A 25,547-nucleotide genomic window follows, 5' to 3' on the forward strand; every position below is an offset into this window, starting at 1 on the left:
GTTGGGGTGAGGGTAGTGGGGGGCTGAGGCTGGTGGCAGGGCAGCGCGTGTCATGGGTCCTGTCCTACGTGTGGCTCTGTCCCATGTTGCTGGCCCCCTGGGTGGGGTCTAGCCCCAGAGACCCCAGGTTCACGGGGAGCAGCTGATCCCAGTGTGGGGGCACAGCCAGCCCCTCTCCACACTGACCCCTTTCCTCTCTCCCAGGCTGCTGGATGCAGAGGACGGTGGCAGTCGTCGGTGGTGGGATCAGTGGCCTCACCGCCTGCTACCACCTGGCCAAGAGCCCCAATGCTCCCAAGGTGAGACCTCCCGGGGCAGCACCCCCAGGGGCTGCTTGCAGGGCACTAACGTGGTGGGTTGCTGACCATGGGGCTGCCCCACAGCTCTGGAGACCAACTGAGGCCTTTCTGTGGAGACCATGGACAGCATCAGGGCTGCCCTGCCTTCCGGGGGCAGAGAGGAGCCCCTTCCCTACAGCTTCCAGCTCTTGGCCTCTGTGCTGGAAGTGCCAGTGGGGGGGGGGGGGGGTAAAGGGTACCCGGTGTGGGGCTGGCTTGTGCAGCATTCAATGACCCTGTGATCACAGCTGCCCCACCCAGTTAGGGCATCGCCCTGCCTGGAGTTCAGGCCTGTGGGTGGCCCTTGGTCCCTTCTGTGAGGCTCGGCCACCTGGCTGTGGGGCAGGTCCTGGGACTCTTCCCCCACCTCTTGGTGCCAGGCTCTGCAGTGCTGGGGCACCAGTAGGGAGATGGTGCAATCCAGTGCTGACCGTGGTGCTTCATGCCAGGAAATGGCCGCCACAGTCCGGGGCTCAGGGGAAGCTGGATTGGGCTGGGCTCCGGGGCAGTTAGGGCCGTGTGTACCGGGAGCCTCGGTGTTACGGGGAGCTGGCTAAGCAACAGGTGCTTGCTGGCACCTTCTCCTGCGAGAACTGGGGCGACTGCAGCCCTGCCCTGATGGGCTCCCACCTCCCCACAGATAATCCTGCTGGAGGGCAGCGGCCGCCTGGGGGGCTGGCTCCATTCCACTCGAACTGAGGACGGGGCCGTATTTGAGCATGGCCCCAGGGGGATCCGACCTACCGGGACCGTGGGGAAGAACACTCTGCTCATGGTAGGTGGGGAGAGCCTGCAGGATGGGGGAAGGGGGCAGGGCCCAGGTGGGGGATGAGGGGGAGACATGGAGTGTTGGCTTTGCAGCCAGGTGGGATCTGTCCAGCTGGGCTGATCCCCTAAGGGAGGGGCTGGGAGCCCCCATGCAGGGGCAGGCCCCAGAGCCTGGCAATGGCTTGCACGCCAGCAGGACAGTGACAGCTGGGTGCTCTTGATTCCAGTAGCTGGGTCTACCCCTGCTGAAGGGCTGGTACTCAGCCCCTGGCTGGAATGGCCTTGGCGAGGAAGCAGACATGCCAGCGCACTACAGAGCAGGGGGAGGGCAGGCAATGGCTTAGAGGAACCCGTGGGGCCTGGTCAAAGGGGGGGAACATCTGGCAGCTCTGGGGCGGTTTGGGTGGAGTCTGCAAAATGGCTGTGTGCAGTTGGGCAGAGCCTGCTGATTTTGGTCTGTCCTGCCCCATCTCAGTCAGGGCCAGGGGGTCTGGCATGACTAGCGCTCCCCTTATCTCAGCTAGGGGTAGGGGGTCTGTGGGACAGCAGGGCCCCCAATTTTGGTCATGGCCTCTTGGTGTTGCCCTAATACCCAGTAACGTGAGCAGTCGGTGTCTGGCCTGCTTGTCTCTCCCTAGGTCTCTGAACTTGGCCTGGATGCAGACGTGCTTCCGGTGCCCGGCGACCACCCAGCTTCCAAGAACCGCTACCTCTACGTGAGTGGGGCGCTGCACAGGCTGCCATCCGGCATTGGGTACGTGTCCTGCTGCTGCGGGTGTCCCTGCCCATGGGCCTGCCCAGCCGCTGTGTGGGGGAGCTGACTCTTCCCCTCAATCCCAGCAGCTAGTGACTGTGCCGGGGGGTGATGGGTCTGGGGGTGGGGACAGGGAAGATTCCCAGCTGCACTGCCTCTGTTCACTTTGCCCGCCATGCCCCAGCCTGGTAACCCCTCTGTGTTTGTTGGCAGCGGTGTTCTGCGGACAGTGCCGCCCTTCACCAGACCCCTACTCTGGAGTGGGCTGCGTGAGTTGGTAGCCCCCCGGGGCACCCAGCCGGATGAGACCATCCACAGCTTTGTGAACCGCCGCTTCGGAAAGGAGGTATGAGCCCAGTCTGTGCAGGGAGGGGAGCCTAGGAGGGATGAGTGTGGGCTCTGCCCACAGGGCAGGGGGAGGCAGCTTTGTGCGCAGGGCACTGGGAGAGATTTAGTGCAGGGGAGGAGCTGGGACTGGGCCCCAGGGCGTGGTGGCAGCAGCTCTGCCTATCTTCATCCTGCAGCGGGTGAGGGAAGGGAGCCAGGCGTGGCCCTCCCAGATGGGCCCCAGGCAGCCTGTGATCTGTGCCGCACTGTCATGGGGTCTTGCCTCAAGCCCTGTTGCTCAGGCCCACTGGAGACCCAAGGCAATTTCCATAAGAGCCAGGGTGTGAACCCAGGTGTCCTGCGGCCAATCTGCCAGGCTCTCCTAGTACCCTGAGTGCAGGCAGACGCATGCAGGATTCTGCATTTCCCATTCCAAACTGCCAGGCAGTGTCGCTGTGCAGTGGAACAGCTGCCACTTCCTGCCCCAGAAGGGGCTGCATTGCCATGACCGGTTTCTCTGTTGGTATCTCAATGGGGCAGGGCCTGATGGTGAAGCAGGAGAGACTGGAAGTCAGGGCTCCTGGGTTCTATTCCTGGCTCTGCCACAGACAGAGTGTGCCTCAAGGCATGGCTCTTCCTCGCTCTGTGACTCAGTTTCCCCATCTGATCATGCCTGACATCCTGGCAGTGGGGAGCCTAGTTGCCACGGTGCTCTGGAGCCTGAGGGTGGGAGGGCGCTAGAGGAGGCGAGGGGTGAACAGGCAGCCAGCAGAGCTGGAGGATCAGAGCACCACTGAGTGGTGGGGGAGAGGGAACTTGCTGGGAGTCCTATGAATGGAGAGAGGGGCTGCTTCAACCAGTACGAACGGCAGAGCAGGAGGCTCCTGCCTCCAGCATGGGGAGCTCTCCTGCCCCATGCTTGATTGTGAGAGAAACCTGCTGTGGCCAGGTGGGGTGTGTGTTCCCCCTTGTGGGGTGGGCACAGTCTGACTGCAGGCCTGGGGCTGGCCTCTCCAGTCTCTGCGCTCTGTGCTGGTGAGGAGTGAGCCTGGCCTGGTGCAGGGGCTCTGGGGGCTGCCTGGCAGCCTCGTCTGCCCAGTCCCGGTGGGGGAAGGGCAGGTGGACCCAGGGTTGTCCCTGGTCACTCCAGGGTTTGTGGGGCCAGCTGGGGGGATGGAGAGCAGCACTCCGGTCCAGGGTGGTCTCTGCCCCTTCACACAGCTGCCCCCTGGGGAATTCAAGAGCTGCCCTCACTGGCTCTTCAGTGCATCCAGAGCCCCACTGGGAAGATGGCTTCTCTCTTGCCTATGCCCAGCAGCATTCGGGCTGGGGTAGGGCCTGGCTGATCCTCTCCTTTTGGCTCCCTAGCTGGCCGACATCGCCATCGACAGCCTGTGCCGAGGGGTGTTTGCTGGAGACTGCCGGGCCCTGAGCATGCGCTCCTGCTTCCCTGCGCTGTTCGAGGCCGAGCGGAGGCAGCGCTCCGTCATCCTGGGGATGGCCCTGGGCGGAGGTGAGAGTCGGCCGCGCACCCACCCGCAAAGGGGCTCTGGAGCCGCTGGGCCAGGGATAGGCTGCGCCTGTGCTCTAGAAGAGCGTGATGCAGAAAGGCTTTCCACAGGGACAGGAGCACGCGCCTGAGTCAGGACCCTGTGCCATCACTGGCGGGCTGTGCAGCCTCCTCCCTTGGCTCCCAGCGCCAGCTCTGATCTCTGGGGCCCCTTCCCATTGGTTGGCAGCCCAGTGGGTCAGGGCAGTGGGGGAGAGCTGGGAAGATTGGCGGGTTCCTGGGGGATCTGCCGTGTGGACGAGTTTCTAGCCTGCTCTCCCCTCCTAGGGAAGGACCCCGCCCTGGACTCGGCGCTGAGCCGCAGGGCCCGCGACGAGCGCTGGAGCCAGTGGTCGCTGCGTGCTGGCATGGAGACACTGTCCGAGGCCCTGCAGGACTTCCTGAGACGGCGTGGGGTGGAAATGCACTGCCATGCTCGGCTGCAGCGCCTGGAGAGAACGGCGGCTGAGTGCTGGCAGGTGGGAGGCAGCAGGGTGCATCCTTTTGCACCCCTTCGGAGACCCCAGGGCTCTGCTGGGACACGGAGGGGAGGGGAGCTGGGCTCCAAAGGGTTAAACTGAAACTGAGCCTCCACTTCTTGCTGTATTTTCTGGTCAAACACTTCACCGTTGCCCCATTCAGGTGTGAACATGTGGTCAGAGCAGGGGGGCTGGGAGCCAGGACTCCTGGGTTCTATCCCAGCTTGGCCACTTGTCTTCCTGCTTGGGTGAATCACCTCTCTGCTCTGTGGGGCAGGGGTGTAGGCCCAGGCTTGCCAGCAGGTGGGCCGAGGTCTCTGCTCTGACTGTGCCTTTCCCATCTAGATCACCCTGGAGGATGGCAGCGTGAGAGCAGACCATGTGATCAGTGCCATCCCAGCCAGAGGTAGGGGTGGTGCTGTGCTGAGGGGAGCCCCTCTGCTCTGATGGGGATCTGTGCCCGGTGTGGTCCCATGTGGCTGTGGAGCCATCTAGGCACTAGAACAGTGGGGGTTGGGACCCCCGTTTGGTGGCTGGGCGTGGGAGCCCTCCCCTCTGTGCAGGAGTGTGGGCTAGTGATGGGAGTGGCGGACTACTGGGTTTTCTTCCTGGCTGTGGTTTGGAGCAGGCGTTCCGGCTCTGTGCAGGGGGGAGAGGGGTGTGGAGCCCCCAGCTGCACTGTGCTGAGGCGTCTCTGTTTCCAGCTCTGGCGGTGCTGCTTCCTGGCTGGGCTGAGCCGCTGGCCCAGGAGCTGCGCAGCATTGAGGCCGTGTCGGTGGGTGTGGTGAACCTGCAGTACAACGGTGCCACGCTGCCCATCACGGTGAGACTGGGGCGCCCCCACCTGCCACCATAAACCACTGCAGCCCCCAGCATTGGCCCAGCATGCCCCCATCCTGTCCCTGAGCCCCCAGCATTACATGGGGCTGAGTGGGAAGGGAGAACTCCCCACGACTACAGCCCTAGCCTCATATCATGGGGGCCCTACCCCATCCTGGGAGCAGCGGGTGGCTGTGGGGTGCGGGCTGGGGGGGGAGCTGCCAGCAAGTCCCATGCAGAGCTGGCTCCCAGAGCTGGGGGTGGGGGCAGGGTGTCCACCCGTCTGCCCATCCAGCTACCGTCTTCCAGGGGGAAGTGGGGCAGACCCTGGGGATTAACAGGTGTTTCCTTGTCTCTGTCCCAGGGGTTCGGGCACCTGGTGCCCTCGTTCGAAGACAGCTCCCTGCTGGGCATTGTCTACGACTCGGTCGCCTTCCCGGAGCAGAATGGCACCTGTGGCCCTTCCGTCCGGCTCACGGTGAGCACACCACCCTGCTCCCACCAGGGAGGCGTGCTGGTGGCAGAGGGGGCTGGGTGTGGATGTGCACAGGTCCAGCCATGGGCCCTGGCAGCCTGACCCCTGGTCACAGGGTGCACAGGCACTGATTTTCCCTGGGGGTGCTTAATACCTACTCCACTTTGAAACCAGTTTAGGGTAGGGAGGGGGAGACCCTAGTTTTCTGGAGCTATTACCCCTCCCCACCCCAGTTCAGAAGAGTCCTGTTGGCCCGCAGCCAAGATCCTGCTCCCGTCCTGAGTGGTTGTTTTGCTGCCTGCAGGTGATGCTGGGAGGTGCGTGGTTCGAACAGGGCTTTGGGGACCCAGACACTGTGCCACTGGCTGTGCTGCTGAGCCGTGCCAAGGAGGCAGTGAGGGCACACCTGGGCATTGTGGCTGAGCCCTCTCGCACAATCGTCAAGGTGCTCAAGGTAGGTGGGGTGGGGGTGGGCAGCACTGGGAACCATACAGGCCAAACCAGCCCTCACCCTGTCTCTGGTCCTTCCACAGGCCTGCATCCCCCAGTACACGCTCGGCCACTGGCAGAGGACAGGTAAGGTTGGCAGAGCCCTTGGTGCCCTCTCACATCTGACATCAGGCTGCCCCTCGCTTGTTCTCCCCTCTGCAGTATCATAGAATCATAAAATATCAGGGTTGGAAGGGACCTCAGGAGGTCATCTAGTCCAGCCCCCTGCTCAAAGCAGGACCAATCCCCAGACAGATTTTTGCCCCAGATCCCTAAATGGCCCCCTCAATGATTGAACTTACAACCCTGGGTTTAGCAGGCCAATGCTCAAACCACTGAGCTATCCCCCCAAAGTCAAGCCTGGGGGTGGGGTCCGGAGCTGGGCAATAGGGCACAGGTGGGATTTATCAGCACAGCCAGAGGAGCACAACTCCAGCCCATGTGCTGGGGGTGGTAGAGACCCCTCTAGCCTTATTCCCTCTGTCCCCCTGACAGAGACCATCAACCGTTACCTGGAGCAGGAAGGATTGCCACTGAGCCTGATCGGGGCCTCCTACCAGGGTGTCTCTGTGAATGACTGTATCTACAGTGCCAAGACGGCAGTCACCCGCCTCCTGGACCAGGCCTGCTGATCTGCCACCGGGCACCCGCCTCTTGAACTAACTCTGCTTCGAGCAGAGAACAGTGGAGCCCCCAGCCAGGCAACAGGCTCTCACACTGTGAGGAGAGGCTGCCTCCTCTGAGGGCACGGGGAGCTGGATTCCTGCCCGAGGTGGGGGGGGCTGGGGGATCTCTTGCGATAGAGACATCCCCAGAAGCAGTGAGAGAAGGTGAGTGTGGAGGCTGGGGCACTGACTTGCAGCAGCTGTAGGCTGCAGCCTAGGTTCTTCCCAGCAGTGGTCAGGTACCAGCCCCAGGGGGGGGGGGGGGGGCTGGTTTTCCCCCCTCGGCCCCCCCCCCACCATCCCTTGGCCAAGCCCCTCCCTGGCTGGTGTGGTTTTGCTGCCTTTGTGGAGCTCACTGTGTGTGGGGGGGATTGGCTGTGATCCCTGTAGCTCTCTGGACAACCTCAGGCTCTGTCATTGACTAATAAACCCCCCAAGGCTGGGTTAGCGTGGCTCTGTGCTGACCGATTTACCCCTCACTACAGCTTGCTGGGATGGGGGCGGGCAGGCCAGTGCCAAGGAGCACAGCACCTGGCACTGAGCTGGTGCTGCAGCAGTGGGTGGACACCGCTAGGTACAGAACAGCTGTGGAGAAGCAGCAGCACCCTGGGAGGCAGCCAGTTTCTAGAGACTCTGTCTGGGCCAAGGGAGCTGAGTGGAGGAAGTCCAGCCACGGGCCAGGCTCCCTGGGCTGTGATATCCCCTCCCCTGGAGGTTGGGGTGATGCAAAGGGATGAGCTCTGGGGCCACTGTGGAACCAAATATTTTTATTCAGCTCCTGTGTGGTACAGCAGCCGCCAGGCACGGCAAGCACGTTCCTAAATAAATAACCACAGCAAATTGTCAACAGCTCGAGGAGGATCAACCCCGGGGCTCCCCCAAACCACTGTGGGGGCTAGACACAGCCCCCTAGGTCACAAACTGTTCTGGGGTGAGGGGATGGGAGCAGCCTGGCTCGCTCTCAGCACCCATCCCTTAAAGTGAATTCAGTGCTGGGGACGTTGCTGCCTGCAGGCCTTTCAGCAGGTATAGGCTAAGCCTGCAGCAGCAGCTGGCACCCTGGCTGGGCCTGGAGGTGCCCTGGGCTTATGGGCCCTTGGGCAGCTGCCAGTGGGGCTAGGGTGGGCCAGGCACCAGTGCCACTCGTGCCCAGAGCATGGGGGAGGGGAAAGGTTAAGCTGGAATCCCAGTGAGGGGCTCCTCTCCCTGCTGCTCCAGGCAGCAGGACCAGCCCAGGCCATTTGCCCAGCTGTTCCCCTGGAGGCTCCTGCCCAGCAGGGGGAGGGGAGGCTGGGCACCCAGCATTTGCCTCTTGCTTTAAGGGGGCAGGGAGGTGAGGCTGGGATTCTGCCCTGCCCCAACAGGCTGTGCATGCCAAGGGCACAGCTGGGTACAATGGAGGCTGCTGGTGCTGAATGCTCGGGCAGCTGCACCAGGGACTGGGGGAAGGACATGGCCAAAAGCCCAGGCTGGCAGCTCCCCAGCTGAAGAGCAGCCAGGGGAGTCAGGCACAAGGTGAGTACTAGCCCCCAGGAAAGGAGGGAGCCAAGTCCCCCTGTCCCACTCCCCCCCTGGGAGAGCAGCTCCCTGGCACAGTGCTGCCCACCTCCAGCAGTGTTTCCCCTCAGGGCACAGGGCCCTCCCACCTGCAGAGGATTAACAGCAGCAGAGCAGTGTAGTATGTAAATCCAGCACCAAAGGGATACCAGCTCCAGCGTGAAGGGGCAGAGTTGAGCCCAGCCTCCCCCCACCCAAATCCCAGGGCCCCACTCAGCAGCCTGGCCAGGGCCCCCTGCAACACCCAGGGGTGGCAGCAGCCAATTCCAGGACAAAGGGCTGCCAGCAGCTGCACACACAGCAGTGGGTGCTATGAGCAGCCTAGGGCCCCACTGCAGTTCACGACTGGCCCAGGCAGACTGGTCAGGTGGGGGCTTTCTCCAGTACAACACAGGAAGTCCTAGGCCCCCCTCCCTGCCAGCATGGGTCAGGCTGGGGGCGGGAAAGGGGTGCTAGATTGGGGGGAAACATGAGCTTGCCCCACCTACAGCACAGGATTTTGGCTCAGCTTGTCCTCAGGAGCCCAGCAGGATGGGAGGGGTTGAGGCTCAAGGACTCTCAGCTCCCCTGAGGTCACAACCCTAAGGGGGGGAAGGGGTCTTGGGCAGGGCACCTGGGCTCAGGAAGAGCCTACTACAGCTAATACTTGGCTTGAACACCCAACAGCACCAGGTTTCTAGGGGGCACTACTGCTCAGCTCTGCCCCCGCTCGTGCCCATGGCACCAGAGCACCTACTTCTCCCCTGCAGCATGCCAGGACTGACTGCAGCTGTTGCCCCTGCAGGACCCAGCCAGGGACCTACTGTAACCACACCCATGGGTTAGGGCCCCATCATGAAGATGCAGCAGATACCAGCCCAACCAGTCTCATTCCTGGGGGTTTAGCCTCCTTGCTGGAAACTGTGCTACTAGGCTCTGCCCTGATCTACTGCCTCAGCAGGATGGTTTCCTGGGCCAACACAGCCAGCAATGGGCCAACCTTCTCTGCTTTACAGCCCAGCTTGGGGAACTCTAAGCCACAGCCTGTGCTGAGGCTGCAGGCAAAGGTGCCAACGGTGGGGGCAAGCTGGCTGATGGGTCCTGTCCCACTGTGAACAGGCCCAAGACCTATCAGCTCACACAGGGTCCACCCTGCAGATTTGTCCACGCCTGGCCTGGGCAGGAGCCCCTGGGTGCCAGGCCTCACAACCAAGCCTGGCACATGGGAGCAGCACAGGGCCAGTGCCTCCAGTCCAACATGACCCATGGCCTTTGTTCTAGGAGCTGGGAAGGGCTCAGCTCACACAGCGAGTCTCTGGCTGCCCCGATCCCATTCCTGATGTCCAGGGCCCTCTCTGGTTAGCGGGTGCTCGGCGGGAAGGTCTGATTGTCCCACTGTGTCTGGGGGGGCTGCCCTTGTGCCAGGGCCTGTGGGGCACTGCCCCCTGCATTCTCAGCCCCACCCAAATCCATTGCCCCAGACTCAGGCTTCCCCTTGCTAGAGGTCTCCTGGCTGTGCTGCAATGCGTCAGGGCTCCGTGGAGAGATGCCGGCACTCAGCTGGGTGCCCTGAGCAGCTCCACGCTGAGGCCCAGAGCTGTCCGCAGCTCCGCCCTGGGCCTTCCTCTGGGTGCTGTCCCATGCAGCCCCTTCCCTGCCCCCCAGCTGGCCTGCGGTGGCTCCAGGCCCCTCGCTCTGTGTCCCGGGGGCTGTGGGTGCTCCCCAGCCACCATCCTGTCCAGACCTCTGGGGCAGGGGTGGGGGCTGCTTCCCCCAGTTTGCTGTGGCCCAGGGTAGCTTGGCAGGATGTGTTTTGCGCAGCATCTCCTGCCTGAACTCATGGTTAGTCTCAGTCTTGTACTTCTGCCCCCCGAAGCCAGGCACAGACCCCTTCTTGCCCTTCAGCGCCCGGGGGTCAGTCCCAATGTCAGCGGTGATGTTGGTGTACAGGGGATGCAGCTCCTTGGCCAGCAGCGTGTAGGTGAGCGAGTTCATGCCGTCCTGTGTCCACATCCTCTGTGTCCGGATCAGCAGGTCAAACCTGCAGGGTGGGGAGGAGAGTCAGTGTCAGGGCTCTGCCCAGCCCAGCCCCTGCCCTCTGGGAGCCTCCCCACCGGCCCAGCCAGCGTGAACTCCCCGCCTTGCCAAGGAGCGGCGCAGGGCGGGGCCCCAGCACACTCACCGGTGTGGGTTCTCCTCATTGCCTTGGTCGCCTTTGTGCTTCACCATCTTGTAGTGGCCGACCGATATGGGGGGGCGCGAGATCTTCATGCCAGCCAGACGCACCCTGGAGACACAGGAACAGATGTCAGTGCGGCGCCCAACGCAGGGGCTGCAGGATCCGCCCCCACTCGCTGCCACGGCAGCCGGGGAGAGTTGCCATGGCGATGGTTCAGCAGGCTGCAGGGCTCTGGGTTAGATCAGCTCCCCGGCCAGCAGAGGGAGCTGTGTTCCAGCGGGTGCAGCACCGGCCAGGAGTCACCCGATTCCTGCCGTGGGGCGAGCTGCACCAGTGCAGGCCATGGAACAGCAGGGCCAGGTCAGCCTCAGCAGAGCAGTCCCCAGGGACCATGGCGATGGGCAGGGGGCTCAGGGCAGTCACTTCGTCCTCACCCCACCAGCTCTGCTACAGCTACCGACCCGCCTCCTTCCCGCTGCACTGGACCTACCTGAGCATGGCTGGCAATGGCACTGGGAGAAATGAGCATGCAAAGAGTCCCGAGAGCCAGGAGTGGAGAGAAGAGAGAGATGGTGAGAGGAGCCAAGACCACGGGGAGGGGGGCACACCAGGGCCAATGAGACATGACCACAGTGGGGGGCAGGGTGGTGATGGGATGACCAGAGCCAAGGAGAGACAGCCACAGAACATGGGGGGGAGGGGGAGGGGGAGGGGGGCGGCACACCAGGGCCAATGAGACAGACAGTCACAGACCATGGGGGGGAAGGGGGACACCAGGGCAATGAGACATAGCCATGGACCACAGCGGGCTGACAATGAGACTCAGAGCGCAGGAAGCGGGGGCAGGGCCCGAGGAGCACTACACACTCAGCCCCTGCGGGAGCCCAGAGGGACCCACTGCCCGAGCGCTGTCACCGGGCTCAGCCAGAGACTGGGGGGCGACAGCTAGAACAGAGCGTCCGCCTAGGTCCCCGAGCGAGCTCCTCACCAGCCTGGCCTGCCGGCCCACGAACACCTTGCAGCCTGCTCTCCCAGCCCTGGCAGTACACAGGCCCTGCCTGACAGCTGTGCCCAGCACGCTGCCCAGGGCCAAGGGGGGGGGGGGGGGGGATGGCAGCAGAGATGCCTCTCACTCTGGGGAGCAGATCCTCAGGGAGACCGACTGGGGGCTGCACCCCAAGGCCAGGGGAGCAAGAGGCAGGATGGGCCGAGCAGAGGTCCACCTTGGCATGCCCCACTGAGCCATTGGAGAGGGGCGCAATCACACTCCTCCCTCCTGCACAGGGGACCCATGTGACTGATCCCAAAGGACAGTGTGTGTCACCAGCACCAGGCCGCTGACGCCAGGCAGGCAGTGCCAGATGCCCGTCCCCTGGCCAGTTACTCACCCCACAGCTTGTTAGTGCCCCCCAGAGACAGGAGCTGCACTAGCAGGGGGTGTGGGCCAAGTCCTGCTCCCTCTGACCCTATGGCTTGGCACAGAGCAGCCGGGATTCCCTGGCCCCCAATGCTCCTTCTCTTGGCTGGCCACACGGGGACCCTGCCGACATGCGTGCACTGGGCCTGTGTCTGGATAGGGGAGGAAAAGCAGCAGGGTGGGGATGGATCTGCTAGTTAAACACCCAGCACAGCGGGAGGGGGTGAGAAGCAGGGTGCAGGGCAGGCGCTGGAGGCGACTCTCACCTGGTGGCAATGTCGTCGTCCTCCCCACCCCAGCCCCAGTACTCATTGGGGAAGCCGTTCATTTTCAGATACTGATTTGGGGTGAGCGCCGACACGCCGCCAAAGTACTGGGCATACGGGAGGCTGGAGAAGAGAAGAGAAGAGAAGAGAAGAGTGACTGATGGCTTGAGGAGGGATCCTGGCTCAGAGGCTACCTGCAGCAGCCAGGCCCCGGGTGCTTTGATTCCCTTGGGAAACCATCTCAGAGCTCAGTCCCTGCTCTGGGCAGGCTGGCTGGGGCTTGGATACCGGGCTGTGAGTGCGTGTAGCTGCAATGATAAACCATGGTGCCAACTGGCACAGCTGGTATTAACTGACAGATGCAACCAGGTGTGGACCAGCAGGGGGCCGTGGGGGCAGGACTGAGGGGCCGCAGGGGCAGGACTATTACGGAGAAGAATTTGGAAGAGCCCTCTGAGGGAAGGGATCAGAAGGAGACTCCAACGCCAGAAGGCATGGGATGCATTGTCCTAGGGATGGGGGTTCCATGACCACCACTCCAAGAGGAGATGGGTGGTGATGGTTGGGGACTCCCTCCTAAGGGGGATGGAGTCATCCATCTGCTGACCAGACCGGGAGCCTTGAGAAGCGTGCTGCTTGCCTGGAGCTAGAATCCAGGATGTGACGGAGTGTTTGCCGAGACTGATCAAGATCTTGGACCGCTACCCCTTCCTACTTCTCCACGTGGGCACCAATGATACTGCCAAGAATGACCTTCAGTGGGTCACTGCAGACTACATGGCTCTGGGAAGAAGGATAAAGGAGTTTGAGGCGCAAGTCGTGTTCTCATCCATCCTCCCTGTCAAAGAAAAAGGCCCAGGTAGGGACCATCGTATTGTGGAGGTGAATGCGTGGTTACGGAGGTGGTGTCGGAGAGAGGGCTTTGGATTCTTTGACCATGGGATGTTGTTCTGGGAAGAAGGATTGCTAGGAAGAGATGGGATCCACCTAACGAAGAGAGGGAAGAGCATCTTTGCAATCAGATTTGCTAACCTAGTGAGGAGGGCTTTAAACTATGTTTGCCAGGGGTTGGTGACCTAAGCCCAGAGGTAAGTGGAGGAGTTGGATACCAGGAGGAAACACAAGGAGGAGGGTACAAGACAGGAAGCCTCCTGATTCATACTGAGAAAGAAGGGCAATTGACTAGTTATCTTAGGTGCATGTACACGAACGCAAAAAGCCTGGGAAACAAGCAGGAAGAATTGGAAGTCCTGGCACAATCAAGGAACTATGATGTGATTGGAGTAACAAACTTGGTGGGGCAGTTCACATGACTGGAGCACTGTCATGGATGTGTATTAACTGTTCAGGAAGGACAGTATGGGAGGAAATGTGGAGGAGTTGCACTGTATGTAAGAGAGCGGTATGATTGCTCAGAGCTCCAGAATGGAACTGGAGAAAAGCCTGTTGAGAGTCTTTGGGTTAAGTTTAGAGGTGAGAGCAACAAGGCTGATGTCCAGATCAGAAGGATGAGGTAGACATGGCTTTCTTCGGACAACTAACTGAAGTTTCCAGATCACAGGCCCTGGTTCTAATGGGGGACTTCAGTCACCCTGACATCTCCTGGGAGAGCAATACACCTGTGCACAGACCATCCAGGAAGTTTTTGGAGAGTGTTGGGGACAATTTCCTGGTACAAGTGCTGGAGGAACCAATTAGGGGACGTGCTCCTCTCAACCTGCTGCTTACAAACAGGGAAGAATTGGTAGGGGAAGTAGAAATAGGTGGCAACCTGGGCAACAGTGACCATGAGATGGTTCAGAATCCTGACAAAAGGAAGAAAGGAGAGTAGCAAAATACAGACCCTGGACTTCAGAAAAGCAGACTTAAAACTCCCTTAGGGAACTGATGGGCAGGATCCCCAGGAAGGTTAATCTGAGGGGGAAAGGAGTCCAGGAGAGCTGGCTGTATTTTAAAGAAGACTTATTGAGGGAACAGGAACAAACCATCTCGATGTGCAGAAAAAAAATCGCAAATATGGCAGGCGACCAACTTGGCTCAACAGTGAACTCTTCGGTGAGCTTAAACTCAAAAAGGAAGCTTACAAGAAGTGGAAATTTGGACAGATGACTAGGGAGGAGTATAAAAATATTGCTAGAGCATGCAGGGGTGTAATCAGGAAGGCAAAGCACAATTGCAGCTAGCAAGGGATATGATGGGTAACAAGAAGGGTTTCTACAGGTAAGTTAGCAACAAGAAGGTCAGGGAAAGTGTGGGCCCCTTACTGAATGGGGGAGGCAACATAGTGACAGATGATGTGGAAAAAGCTGAAGTACTGAATGCTTTTTTTTTGCCTTGGGCTTCACAGAAAAGGTCAGCTCCCAGACTACTGCACTGGGCAACACAGTGTGGGGAGGCGGTGAGCAGCCCTCAGTGGTGAAAAAAACAGGTTAAGGACTATTTAGAAAAGCTGGACATGCACAAGTCCACGGGGTCGGATCTAATGCATCCGAGGGTGCTAAGGGAGTTGGCTGATGTCATTGCAGAGATATTGGCCATTATATTTGAAAATTCGTGGCAATCGGGGGAGATCCCGGATGATTGGAAAAAGGCAAATATAGTGCCCATCTTTAAAAAGGGAAGAAAGAGAACCCGGGGAACTACAGCCTCACTTCAGTCCCTGGCAAAATTATGGAGCAGGTCCTCAAGGAATCCATTTTGAAGTACTTGGAGGAGAGGAAGGTGATCAGGAACAGTCAACATGGATTCACCAAGGACAAGTCATGCCTGACCAACCTAATTGTCTTCTATGATGAGATAACTCTGTGGATATGGGGAAAGTGGTGGATGTGATATATCTTGACTTTAGCAAAGCTTTTGATACGGTCTCGGACAGTGTTCTTGCCAGCAAGTTAAAGAAGTATGGATTGAATGGACTATAAGGTGGATAGAAAGCTGGCTAGATTGTCGGGTTCAATGGGTAGTGATCAACCGCTCCATGTCTAGTTGGCAGCTGGTATCAAGCGGAGTGCCCCGGAGGCAGTCCTGGGGCCGGTTTTGTTCAAATTCTTTATTACTGATCTGGAGGATGGGATGAATTGCACCCTCAACAAGTTTGCAGATGACACTTAACTGGGAGGAGTGGTAGATATGCTGGAGGGTAGGGATAGGATCCAGAGTGACCTAGACAAATTGGAGGATTGGGCCAAAAGGAATCTGATGAGGTTCAACAGGACAAGTGCAGAGACCTGCACTTAGGACAGAAGAATCCCTTGCATTGCTACAGGCTGGGGACTGAATGGCTATGCAGCAGTTCTGCAGAAAAGGACCTGGGGATTACAGCAGACAAGAAGCTGGATATGAGTCGGCAGTGTGGCCTTGTTGCCAAGAAGGCCAACAGCATATTGGGCTATATTAGTAGGAGCACTGCCAGCAGATCAAAGGAAGTGATTATTCCCCTCTATTCGGTAATGGTGAGGCCACACCTGGAGTACTGTGTCCAGTTTTGGTCCCCTCACTACAGAAAGGATGTGGACAAATTGGAGAGAGTCCAGCGGAGGGCAATGAAAATAATTAGGGGGCTGGGACACGTGATTTATGAGGACAGGCTGAGAGGGAACTGGGGTTATTTAGTCTCCAGAAGAGAAGAATAAGGGAGGATTTGATAGCAGCCTTCAACTACCTGAAGGGGGGTTCCAAAGAGGATGGAACTCAGCTGTTCTCGGTGGTGGCAGATGCCAGAACAAGAAACAATGGTCTCAAGTTGCAGTGAGGGAGGTCTAGGTTGGATATTAGGAAACACTATTCTTCTAGGAAAGTGGTGAAGCACTGGAATGGGTTACCTAGGGAGGTGGTGGAATCTACATCCTTAGAGGTTTTTAAGGCTCGGCTTGACAAAGCCCTGGCTGAGATGATTTAGTTGGGGTTGGTCCTGCCTTGAGCAGGGGATTGGACTAGATGTCCTTCTGAGATCTCTTCCAACCCTGATATTCTATGATTCTATGACTCAGGAGCAGGGCAAGGGGACCCAGGAATGGAACAGCAGGGGCAGGACTGAGGAGCGCCTGCCCCATGCTAAGCCGTGACTGCTGTTTTCAGTCAGATCCACACAGATTCTGTTCCAGGGCGCCCAGTGACGAGCAGACAAATGCGGTGACAGGAGGCCATGTGGGAGAATGGCATGTGGCATCTCACCTGTAGCCGAACTTGTTCATGGCGATGGAGACGTGCTTGGGACTCCAGGGGTCGCAGGTGTACAGGTTGTGGTCGTTCTCGGGGATGAGGTCGACATCGTGCAGGAAGAGGCAGTCCCACTCCTCGTCCCTCAGAGCCTCCTTCACTCCCACGTTCAGCAGCTTGGCCCGGTTGAAGGTGGAGTTTCCAGCCTGCAACGGGGCAGCGCAAGGAGCTCAGACAGGCCAGGACAGACAGGAGCCCAGTCAGGTCATTGAGGCCCCAACTCCACCCTGGGCCAGTGGGGATCCCCAGTACAGTGCCCCCTGCCTGGCGGCGGCGAGCGCAGACCCACCTGGTGGATGACATAGATGCCGTACTGCAGCTGCTGGCGCTGCAGGAAGGGGTGCAGGTAGTAGAGCAGGTGGCGCAGGTGTGTCTCCCGGTTGCGGTGGGGGATGATCACGGCCGTACGGGAGCGGGGCTCGCAGGTCACGGGCCGGTATCTGCCCCCTTCCCTCACCGCCAGGTTCTTCTCCACGATCTGCTTCAGCGTCGGCACCTGACTGAAGCTCACTGTCAGGGGGCCAACTGCAGGGGAAAGAGCACTGCTGGCATCAGGAGCAGAGACACACCCACAGCCCCAGAGCCCACCCAGCTGAGGCCACCACACCCCAGCCCCAGTGCCCAGCCACCCACACCCCCAGCACCTGGCCACACCCCCATCCAGGCAGCAGCACCAGCATCCCCATCCATACACACTACACGGCCCCTCTGTGCTGGTGTCCCTGTCTCGTCCCCAGCCAGCCTTGGCCACTCGGACCCCTCAGCTCTCACAACTGCTGCCCCGAACGTTTCCTCCCCACTCGGTCATTGCTAAGGCAGCCCGCACATGCTCTCAAGGACAGGCGTGGAGAGTTGCCCAGCCAGCTGCCCAAGCCAACCCCGTCAGTCCGGCTCAGGCAGACGGGTGAAGCCCGAGGGAGCCTGGCACCACATGGGGGCGGAACAAGGCGCTGGAGAGTGAGTGGCTGCCGTGAGCCCAGCTGTCCTTTAGGGTCATCCTTCACTGGACAGCCAGCCATAGGCCTGAACAGCCAGCTCTGCCCCTCCAGGGCCGGCCTGCACTCCGGTCAGGGCATCCGAGGTGCAGCTAAGCTCCATGATGGCTCCCTCCAACCGCAGCTGTGCGGGGACAGGAGTCCGCGATTTCTCCAGCCCTCTCCTCTCTGTGCCCTGAGTCAGCGCTGCAGGGGGGTCGTTCACACCAAGGGGAGCCCGGTCTGGGTCGTTCGGAGCCGCAGGCGGGGCTGAGAGCAGGGGACTGCAGAGGATTCAGAGTCCCTCCCGCTCCCACGGACCCAAAGCTCCATGCAGCCACCTCTGGGGAGGAGACCAGTGTTGGGGCAGGGCAGGGCAGCACAGCACACAAAGGGGAACTGTGCTAACCCAAGGACCCCAGCACAACCGTGTGGCGCCATGCAGGACAGACAGGCCTGCAGTTACAGCTCGTTCAGGAGACAAGTGCTCACCACGCTGGGCTCTATCGGCCCTCACAAGGAGGACGGGCATAGCTGTCCCTGCTGGGCGGGGCAATGGAGGGGTCTCAAGGCTGGAGCTCCCACCCCGTCCGGAGCCCATCTTTAGGCACAGCCTCCCCATGGCCTGGCAGCTCTTAGCTCAGTTCCGCGGCTGAACTCACATCACCCAGGAGGCCCCGCTCCTGCCCCAACAAGGTATCGTCAGGTGAGACAGACAGCAGGACAAGCAGCCTGGGCCTCCATCTGCTCCCTGCAGAGGAGCTGGCTCCCCGCTGGCAGCGTCGCTTGGTTCTCAGAGCAGGGGGTAGGACTGGAACGCAGGCCTGGGCCTCTCCCACTAGGTGCCCTGCTCCCTGGATGGGTTTGATGCACTGCATCCCTGAACAGATCCCCGCTGACATGCACCCCCTGCCCGAGCCTGCTTCCCCATTCAGGGTCTGTCCCAGGGTTGCTGTTATGGGTGCTTAGGCAGGTCTAGGTGAGTACACGCCAGCTGCACAGCCGGACATCCCATTTCAGAGCAGTGCAGGGCCTCCCGGCAGCACAGCAGTCTCATTGGCCCAGCACCGCTGCTGCTCCCGCAGTAAGCTCGGCAGGGCATTGCGTGGCGTTGGAACTGGGCTCACAGCAAGTGCAGGCTACACGGCAGCTGCCCCCCAGGGCCACCAGCCCCTTGTCTCAGCGCTGCTGGCAGTGGGAGCTGGAGCCCCACTGGGGCAGAGGAGTGTTCTAGTCTTTTCACCATTCGGAGGTGTAGGCAGTGGGCTGGTCTGAGCTCTCTTGGGCACTAGCCTGAAGGTGCCCCCCCGGGTTTAAGCCCAGGGGGAGCATCTGAGGCAGGAATGGCGCCGCATCTGACGCAGCAAGCTCCAGAGACTTCTTGCTCCTCCAAACACAGGCCGTGTCCTGGCAGGTCATGGATCCCAGCCTGTAGCGAGTCCCACACTGCCTGCGAGCTGAATACCGGGTGTGCAGAAATGGGCAGGCTGATCGACCTACCCAGGATGCAATGGGTACAGAATCGCTACCCATCAATGGCCAAGTTCTGCTCCATCCCTAGGTTTTTAGAGCACCCACATCACCATTCGGAGGGGGCAACGTTGCCTGGGTTATCCCCACTGAGCAACATCACAGCCACACACGAGCTTTTACAACAGAAAATTGTAGTCGAATAAAAGTTAAGGCAAAACAATCTCAAGTGAGCTGGTGCGTGCCACCAGGCTCAGGCTGGCCCGTGCTTCCTTCCCCTGGGACTGGCGCAAGGTTCCCTCCCTGACCTACCTCTGATGGGAGACAGTCAAGGACTCCAAAGCTCTCTCCAAGTGCTCTGAGACGCCCGGAGACAGGAGCCGATTGCCCCAGCAGCTCTGTGGTGCATGGGGGTCACACTGTTGGGGGCGCCAGAGGCAAACCTCAACCACATGAGCAAGAGGGCGTCTCTGCTGCCCTTCCCAGACCCTCGGCCCACAGCAAGACGGAGCTCCGAGACATGGCAGAATTAGTCCCCTGGAGGGCAGGCGCCTTGTCTAACAAGTAACCAATAAGCCTTCTGGAGACATGACACAGGCCATTCCCCCTGCCCGGCCCTGTCCTGCCCTCCAAGGGTCTCCCCACCTCCCCCCGCCTTGCCTCTGGGGTGCTCGCTCCCCACCATAGCTTGGCCTGCACCCACCGGTGGGGGAGGGGAAATACCCTGCTTGTTATTATTCCTGTTGGAAAACAGCAGACTTGACTGAAAGCCAGTTTGGCTCGTGTATGACAAGTGATGCTACAGAAAGGCTGAGTGAACCCCACTCCACCAGCCCTCAAGGCTCCCTGTCTGCACCCCACCGATCCCCCCACCTCCCCTGCAGGGCTTCCCACTGGTGCCCCACTCATCTCCCACAGGACTCCTTGCCTGTGGCCCCCTGATCCTCTACCACCCTACAGGTCTCCCACTCTGGCCCCATGCCCAGTGCACAACTTACTGAGGTAGGGCGAGCGCTCGGGGCAGTAGGGCAGGGACCCTGTGGGGCTGCCGCCTGGAGGCGGCCGGGGCAGGAGGTGACTCAGGTTGGTGTACACATCCCGGGTGCGGGAGTAGTCGAAGACGGGGTTCGAGTCACGCCCGAAGATGGAGGTCAGGTTCCGGAAACCGCCGAAGGAGAAGTACACCATGAAGGCAAACTGGAAGCCAATGAGCAGGGCCAAGGTGCAGGGCCTGTCCAGGAGTCTCCGGATCATGATGCCTGGAGAGAGCTCTCCTCCCCCACAAGCAGTGCCAGGTGGTGTGTGTAGCTGGTGCTGTCGAGACACAGACATCCACACATTAACTGGGTGAGGTGCCCCTTTCAGCTGCCCTGGGCAGCAGCATGCAGCCCCCCAACTCCTCCTGGGAAGAGCACAGCCAGCCTCATCCCCCACACAGGGTGCTAGTCTCTACTGGAGACACTCCCTTCAGTGCCAGGGCCTCACTTCCTCCACCCAGCAGAGCTGGCCGGCCACAGGGAACAGGCTGGCAAAGAATTATAAGGACTCTGGTTTAGCTGGAGAAATCAGCTTGTGACGTGAACATGCCCAAGTCCTCCCACTCCCGTGCAATGGGTGGGAAGTACAACCTGGTCCCTTCCCAGCCCAGGAGCAAGCTGGTAAATGCCATTAAGTGAAGAATTACAGGTCCTGGTGGAGAGTCAATCTCCCGCCAAAGCGCTCTGCGAACTCTTGCTGGCATTGGGATAGCACCTTTCAGCCTGAGGGATACCCAAAATCTGCTCCTCACCCCCACTCCCAAGGAGATGCAGCCACCTCTGGGGTGAAGAGCAGCAGAAGTTTAGAGGAGGGAGCGAAGCATCCCATGTCCACTCAGAGCTGCAGGGAGAGTGGAGGGAAGTTCAACAGAAATGCCTGCATCTGGGTCTGGCCAGGGACAGACTAGTGAGAAGTGCCACCGGATTAGCAAAGGCCCTTGGGAACCCTGCAGCTGTGTCCTCTAGCACCAGGCTGGGGCACAGAATCAGTCACTCCCACCTCAGTGGAGCAACGTCACGGCTTGCAAGGAACAGCTCTGCGTTGGCAGGAGACAGACTGGCTGATCCATCCCTGTCCTCACGAGAACTGCACCCCCCCCCATTCACCTCCCCTGTCTGCACCATGGCATCTTCCTTCTCCAGGTCTGCACTAATACCTACTGCCCTGCAGCACGGCACAGCTGACACTGCCTTGGCTCCACCTCTGCTCACATCCTCCAGGCCTTCCTCCGCCCTGTGACTCTGCGCTGGGACCATGTCCTGGCTCCAACTCCTGCCTGCTTTGCCAGTATTTAGAGGGAACAGCCCCATCTCCCCAGACTCACAAACTTCCACCTGTTCCTTATTCTACTCAGAACCCCCTCCAGTCATCTTCCTTGTCAGCACCCCAAGGGGCTGGGATCAGCCAGCCCCACTACCCTCCCCGCCCAGCTCTGCTCATCTAGTGCCACTCGTCTGCCCCGTCAATGTCTCAGGGCTCTGGGCACAAGAGCCTTCTCTGGGACGCCTCCTGTCTACCCCACCCCAGCTCTAAGCAGAGCATTCACACCCACACCCAAGTCTGGCCTTCTCCACTGCAGCCCGAAGTGGCCCCTGCTGAGCCCCTGGAGGAGCCGCAGATTCCAAGGCCAGAAGGGATTAGTGCCATCATAGAATCACAGACATGTTGGGCTGGAAGGGACCTTGAGAGGGCATCTAGTCCAGCCCCCTGCGCCGAGGCAGGAGCAAGGAACCTTAGATCATCCCTCACAGGGGTTTGTCCAACCTGTTCTTAAAAACCTCCAGGATACTGCAACCTCCCTCGGAAGCTGCTTCCAGAGCTGAACTCCCCTGAGAGTTAAAGTTTTTCCTAACTTCTAACCGAAATCTCCCTTGCTGCAGATTAAGCCCATTACGTCTTGTCCTGCCTTCAGTGGCCAATGGTCAAATTACCCTCACTTAAAATTTCAGGCCTTATTACCAGTCTGAATTTGTCTAGCTTCAACTTCCAGCCATCGGAGCATGTTAGACCTTTCTCTGCTAGACTGAAGAGCCCATTACCAAAGGTTTGTTCCCCATGTAGGTACTTACAGACTGTGATCAACTCACCCCTTCACCTTCTCTTTGTTAAGCTAACTAGATTGAGCACCTTGAGTAGACCACTAAGAGGCATGTTTTCTAATCCTTTAATTATTCTCTTGGCTCTTTTCTGACCGCTATCATTTATCAACGTTCTGGACACAAAACTGGATGCAGTATTTCACAAGAGGTCGCACCTGTGCCAAATACAGAGGTAAAATAACCTCTCTCTTGCTACCCTATATTCCTGTTTATATGGCCAATACATGGAAGACATTAGCCACTTTGGCTACAGCACTGCACAGGGAACTCACGTTCAGCTGATTATCTACCACAACCCCCAAATCTTTTTCAGTATCAGTGCTTCTCAGGATGGAGTCCCACACCCTGTAAGGACGACCTAGGAGGGGGCTGGGTGCAAAATGAAGAGAAGGGAGTTTCCATTTAGGAGTTCCGCTGGCCTTGCCTTTGCCCTCACTCCGTCACATCACTGGTCTGCTCCCCCTAAGGAGATCTTCTGTCTCTGCATCGAGCTGGAAACGTGCCGGCGTGACGTCGGATCCTGAGTTGAGGTGCTGCAGGAGACAGCACACAGCGGGTCAGGCCCATTGGCATGTTGGGGGCAAGGGAAGGGGAGGTGGGAACCCAGGAGATTGCAGGGAAGAAGAGGGCTCAGCTCTTAGTGGGAGCATTGCTCCTCCCTCCCTCTATGATTTCTACATCTCTCCCTCCAGAGCAGGCCCCCGCCGCGGAAGCTATCACCACAGCCAGCGGGAAGCTGCCTGGGCCGACATGGGCTCTCCTCACAAACTGCTGCTTTCAATTCAAATCAGATTGTGTTTCTAGCACTTCTGGCTAGAAAGAGAAGCTCATGTGGCTGCCATCTCCCAGCAAGAGCAAAGGGAGCTGCTACTGTCCCCCTCTATGGAGTTGTGAATTTTGAGGCCTTATCAGATCAACTGAGGGTCGATGCTGTTTTCGCACCAATCTCCATCCCAGAAAGATCCAGCGGGCATGCTTCTCCCATGCAGCTAGGTGCGTATTTCCTACTGCAGCCACAACAGTTTGCCCCCCACTTAAAGAGCAGACAAACACTTTGTTCTTAATCTAAAACAAGTCCTTTTTCCAAAGCAAGCGTCTCTGGCAATGCTCAGCATATCTCCCCTCTGCATGGAGCTGAACACAAAGGCTACCGTCTCTGCAGACAGAAACGCCTGAGGTTTAAATTATAGTACCCAGAAAGCAAACACGCCACAGGGCATCGAGGGGGGAGGTGTGGGATAATTGAGGGATTTGCTACTGTTTTCAGAGAGCAGGGTAAAAATATTTATAGACTCAGTCAAAAAATGCTGCTGTGTGCATGCAATGCAGTTTACAGAATTTGAGAGCTCTCAATAAAACGTGGCCCAGCAGCAGCAACCGTGGGTTCAGTCTCACTGCTAATCAATATGTCTGAACGACGAACATTCTCGCAGATTCAAATTTAGCCCAACTAAGCAGGAAAAACACAAAAACCAACAGCTCTCCCGCAGATGTGCCAGACCCCGGAGAAGACTCCTTGCATGATTCCACTGTGCCCTGGTCAGTAGGATCCTGGGATTCAAATAGCTGCTGGGTCAACTGGGGACCCTGCTGCTGGAACATCAGAGCCCTGCAGAGTTCTCCCACTAGGAACATGGGGGAACCTAGGCAACCCCCAGCCATTAAGGAGTCAGATGTGGTATAATTTCACCTTCAAAGCATTAATCATTCTCCGCGGCCCCCTGCACGATAGCTAAGTTTTATCCCCATTTCACAGACAGGGAAACTAAGGCACAGAGTGGGGAAGAAACTTGACTGGAATCACCCAGCGAGTCAGTGGGAGAGCCGGGATTCTCTCTCCTAAAGGATATTAATGGTCAATAGCTGCTCGAGGCCCCAGTCAGAATCAGGAACTGAACAGCCGTGTACGGAGACTGGGCCTCATGCTCAGGCTGTGGCCCAACCCTCACTAGGCACAAATGAATGAGACCTACTGCAATCGATTCTCTCACCACAGATAAGCAGAGAGCAGCGTTTCATTGCTGGGGCCAGGGTAACAAGGCAGACATGGTGCAAACCTGTCCAGGTTCGAGGGCATGGCACACAGCAGGCTTTACAGAGTCCATGTTAAAAGGCTGCAGGTGCTGGAAAGTGAAGCCATCAAAATCTATTCCATTAATGCTTCATGCAGTCCCCGCACCAGCCCTGCCTAATCAATGCTGCTAACATCCTCCCCATCTTCTCTGCTGCACACTCCCAGCCACCCTCACCCACAGCCCACCACAAGGCACAGGATCTGCGGGTGACTGGACAGCTCCATCCACGGACACACCCTAGAGCCATTACCTGTGTGCAAATACAATGCGCCTTCAGTACACATGGTTCCGGCTGAGGATTTCAAAGATGCCCCAGGAAGTCTGAAGCCCAGCCCCAAGGAAAGCCAGTGTTTGCCAGGGGCACGTTAGAAATAAAAGCCACGTCACAAATGAACATGAGATGAAATTCCATGCATGCCACCCTCGCCCTTCCTTGGAGTCTGTTCTAGGGACAGGAGACAGGGCAGTGCTCCCAGTCCTCTCTGATAGGCATTAGGCCCTCCAGCCCCTTAAAGCAATCACAGCCCTTTTCTTTTCCTGGTCCATCCCTCTTCCTGTTACTGGGGGGTGGGAACATTAATGTTATGAAGAGAGCAGAACTGGAGTTCCTTCTCTAAGGGCTCAGGTGACACCTGGCACAAAGAGAAGACTGGCTGCTCTGGCAGCATTCCATGTGCTCAGGAGAGTCCATTAGCCAGCAGGCAAAAATGCACCACGTGCACGGAAAAATGTGTTCGGCCAAATCTGGTCTCACAGGTAATTGCATGAGCTGCCGTATCAGAACGGACCTTGACGCCATCGCATTTGGCATCTTGCCTCCAGTGGAAAGCAGCCCTGTCCCCGTAATGCAAGGGGCCAATCCTGCAGGGGGATTCCTTCCGCGCTCCCATGGCAAAGAGCGGGTGTCCTGAAGAGATCAGTCATTCCCATCTCTGCAGGTGCCACTACAGACAGGAGAGCACTTCACAGAGAACCAGGCTCCTCCTAGCTCCAGCTGCTTGTGCGTCCGCCTCAGATCCAGCAGCAGGGAGTTCCGCAGGGCACCCACGCGCCAGCAAATGAGCATTGGCTTTATACGTCCTGGCCTGAGGCGCTGCCGCGGCTGGGCAACTTGCACTGGACCCCGCAGCACCCAACCTCTGAGACCGCCACCGGGCCTTAGGGAGGCCCCTCCCCCGCCCCAACCAGCCCCACTCCGGGCCCGGTCTGGCCGGACACGCCAAGCGCACCAGCCCCGACAGGGCGCGCCCGGGCCGGGAGCTCAGTCAGCGCGCAGCCCTGCCAGACGCTCCCCACCCCTCCGCCCGCGCGGCCCGCAACGCACCTGCGCCCCACTCCCGGCGCGCTGCGTCCCAGGGCGGCGGGTCCCTCAGCACCGCCCAGCAGCCAGGGACACCGCCGCCGCCGCCATCTTGGGAAAGGTGCGCTGGGGCGGGGGTCAGTGGTGACGTAACGGCGGGGCGTGGCCTCGAAGTTCCACCCCTTAAAGGGCCCCTCCCCGGTAACCGCCAGGACAGGGCGTGGAGCGCGAGACGGAACCTGCGCGGCGTCATTGCCCCGCCCCGCCCCTACTTCCCCCAGAGTTCCAAATGCCCTTCCCCTAGTGCCCCCC

General features: G+C 59.3%; 2 protein-coding genes across 7 annotated transcripts; one reads left to right on the plus strand and one right to left on the minus strand.

The window, feature by feature from the left end:
- The first annotated feature begins 42 nt into the window (after nucleotides 1–42).
- Nucleotides 43–6,916, plus strand: PPOX (protoporphyrinogen oxidase). The gene is made up of 12 exons (XM_034756381.1): nucleotides 43–299; nucleotides 979–1,113; nucleotides 1,745–1,860; nucleotides 2,074–2,206; nucleotides 3,556–3,700; nucleotides 4,025–4,215; nucleotides 4,561–4,621; nucleotides 4,920–5,038; nucleotides 5,399–5,512; nucleotides 5,814–5,963; nucleotides 6,043–6,085; nucleotides 6,494–6,916. Exons 1-12 carry the CDS (start codon nucleotides 213–215, stop codon nucleotides 6,628–6,630), a joined length of 1,431 nt encoding a protein of 476 aa, XP_034612272.1. The 5' UTR covers nucleotides 43–212; the 3' UTR covers nucleotides 6,631–6,916.
- A 2,210-nt stretch (nucleotides 6,917–9,126) lies between these two features.
- On the minus strand, nucleotides 9,127–25,390 carry B4GALT3 (beta-1,4-galactosyltransferase 3). Of its 6 annotated transcripts, XM_034756384.1 has the most exons (9): nucleotides 25,260–25,374; nucleotides 23,852–23,983; nucleotides 22,297–22,393; nucleotides 19,722–20,037; nucleotides 16,569–16,804; nucleotides 16,235–16,425; nucleotides 12,062–12,184; nucleotides 10,382–10,486; nucleotides 9,127–10,240 (listed from the first exon to the last, which is right to left on the minus strand). In XM_034756384.1, the coding sequence occupies exons 4-9, from the start codon at nucleotides 19,975–19,977 to the stop codon at nucleotides 9,559–9,561; spliced, it is 1,593 nt and encodes a 530-aa protein (XP_034612275.1). In that variant the 5' UTR covers nucleotides 19,978–20,037; nucleotides 22,297–22,393; nucleotides 23,852–23,983; nucleotides 25,260–25,374; the 3' UTR covers nucleotides 9,127–9,558. The 6 variants fall into 6 exon arrangements, with proteins under 6 accessions (XP_034612275.1, XP_034612274.1, XP_034612277.1 ...); XM_034756383.1 differs by lacking the exon at nucleotides 23,852–23,983 and having other exon boundaries at nucleotides 25,260–25,382; XM_034756386.1 differs by lacking the exon at nucleotides 23,852–23,983 and having other exon boundaries at nucleotides 22,285–22,393; nucleotides 25,260–25,382.
- Nucleotides 25,391–25,547: the final 157 nt, after the last annotated feature.

The sequence above is a fragment of the Trachemys scripta genome, chromosome 24 (assembly GCF_013100865.1).
Source record: "Trachemys scripta elegans isolate TJP31775 chromosome 24, CAS_Tse_1.0, whole genome shotgun sequence".
NCBI classification, from domain to species: Eukaryota; Metazoa; Chordata; order Testudines; family Emydidae; genus Trachemys; species Trachemys scripta.

Coding starts and splice junctions, on each gene's coding strand:
- B4GALT3 (XM_034756382.1), bottom strand. CDS start 19,977: ATGATCCGGAGACTCCTGGACAGGCCCTGCACCTTGGCCCTGCTCATT. Junction 16,426..16,568: donor GCATCTATGTCATCCACCAG/GTGGGTCTGCGC, acceptor GCCCCGTTGCAG/GCTGGAAACTCCACCTTCAA. Junction 10,487..12,061: donor GACGACGACATTGCCACCAG/GTGAGAGTCGCC, acceptor CTGTGTCTCCAG/GGTGCGTCTGGCTGGCATGA.
- PPOX (XM_034756381.1), top strand. CDS start 213: ATGCAGAGGACGGTGGCAGTCGTCGGTGGTGGGATCAGTGGCCTCACC. Junction 300..978: donor AGAGCCCCAATGCTCCCAAG/GTGAGACCTCCC, acceptor ACCTCCCCACAG/ATAATCCTGCTGGAGGGCAG. Junction 5,039..5,398: donor GTGCCACGCTGCCCATCACG/GTGAGACTGGGG, acceptor TCTCTGTCCCAG/GGGTTCGGGCACCTGGTGCC.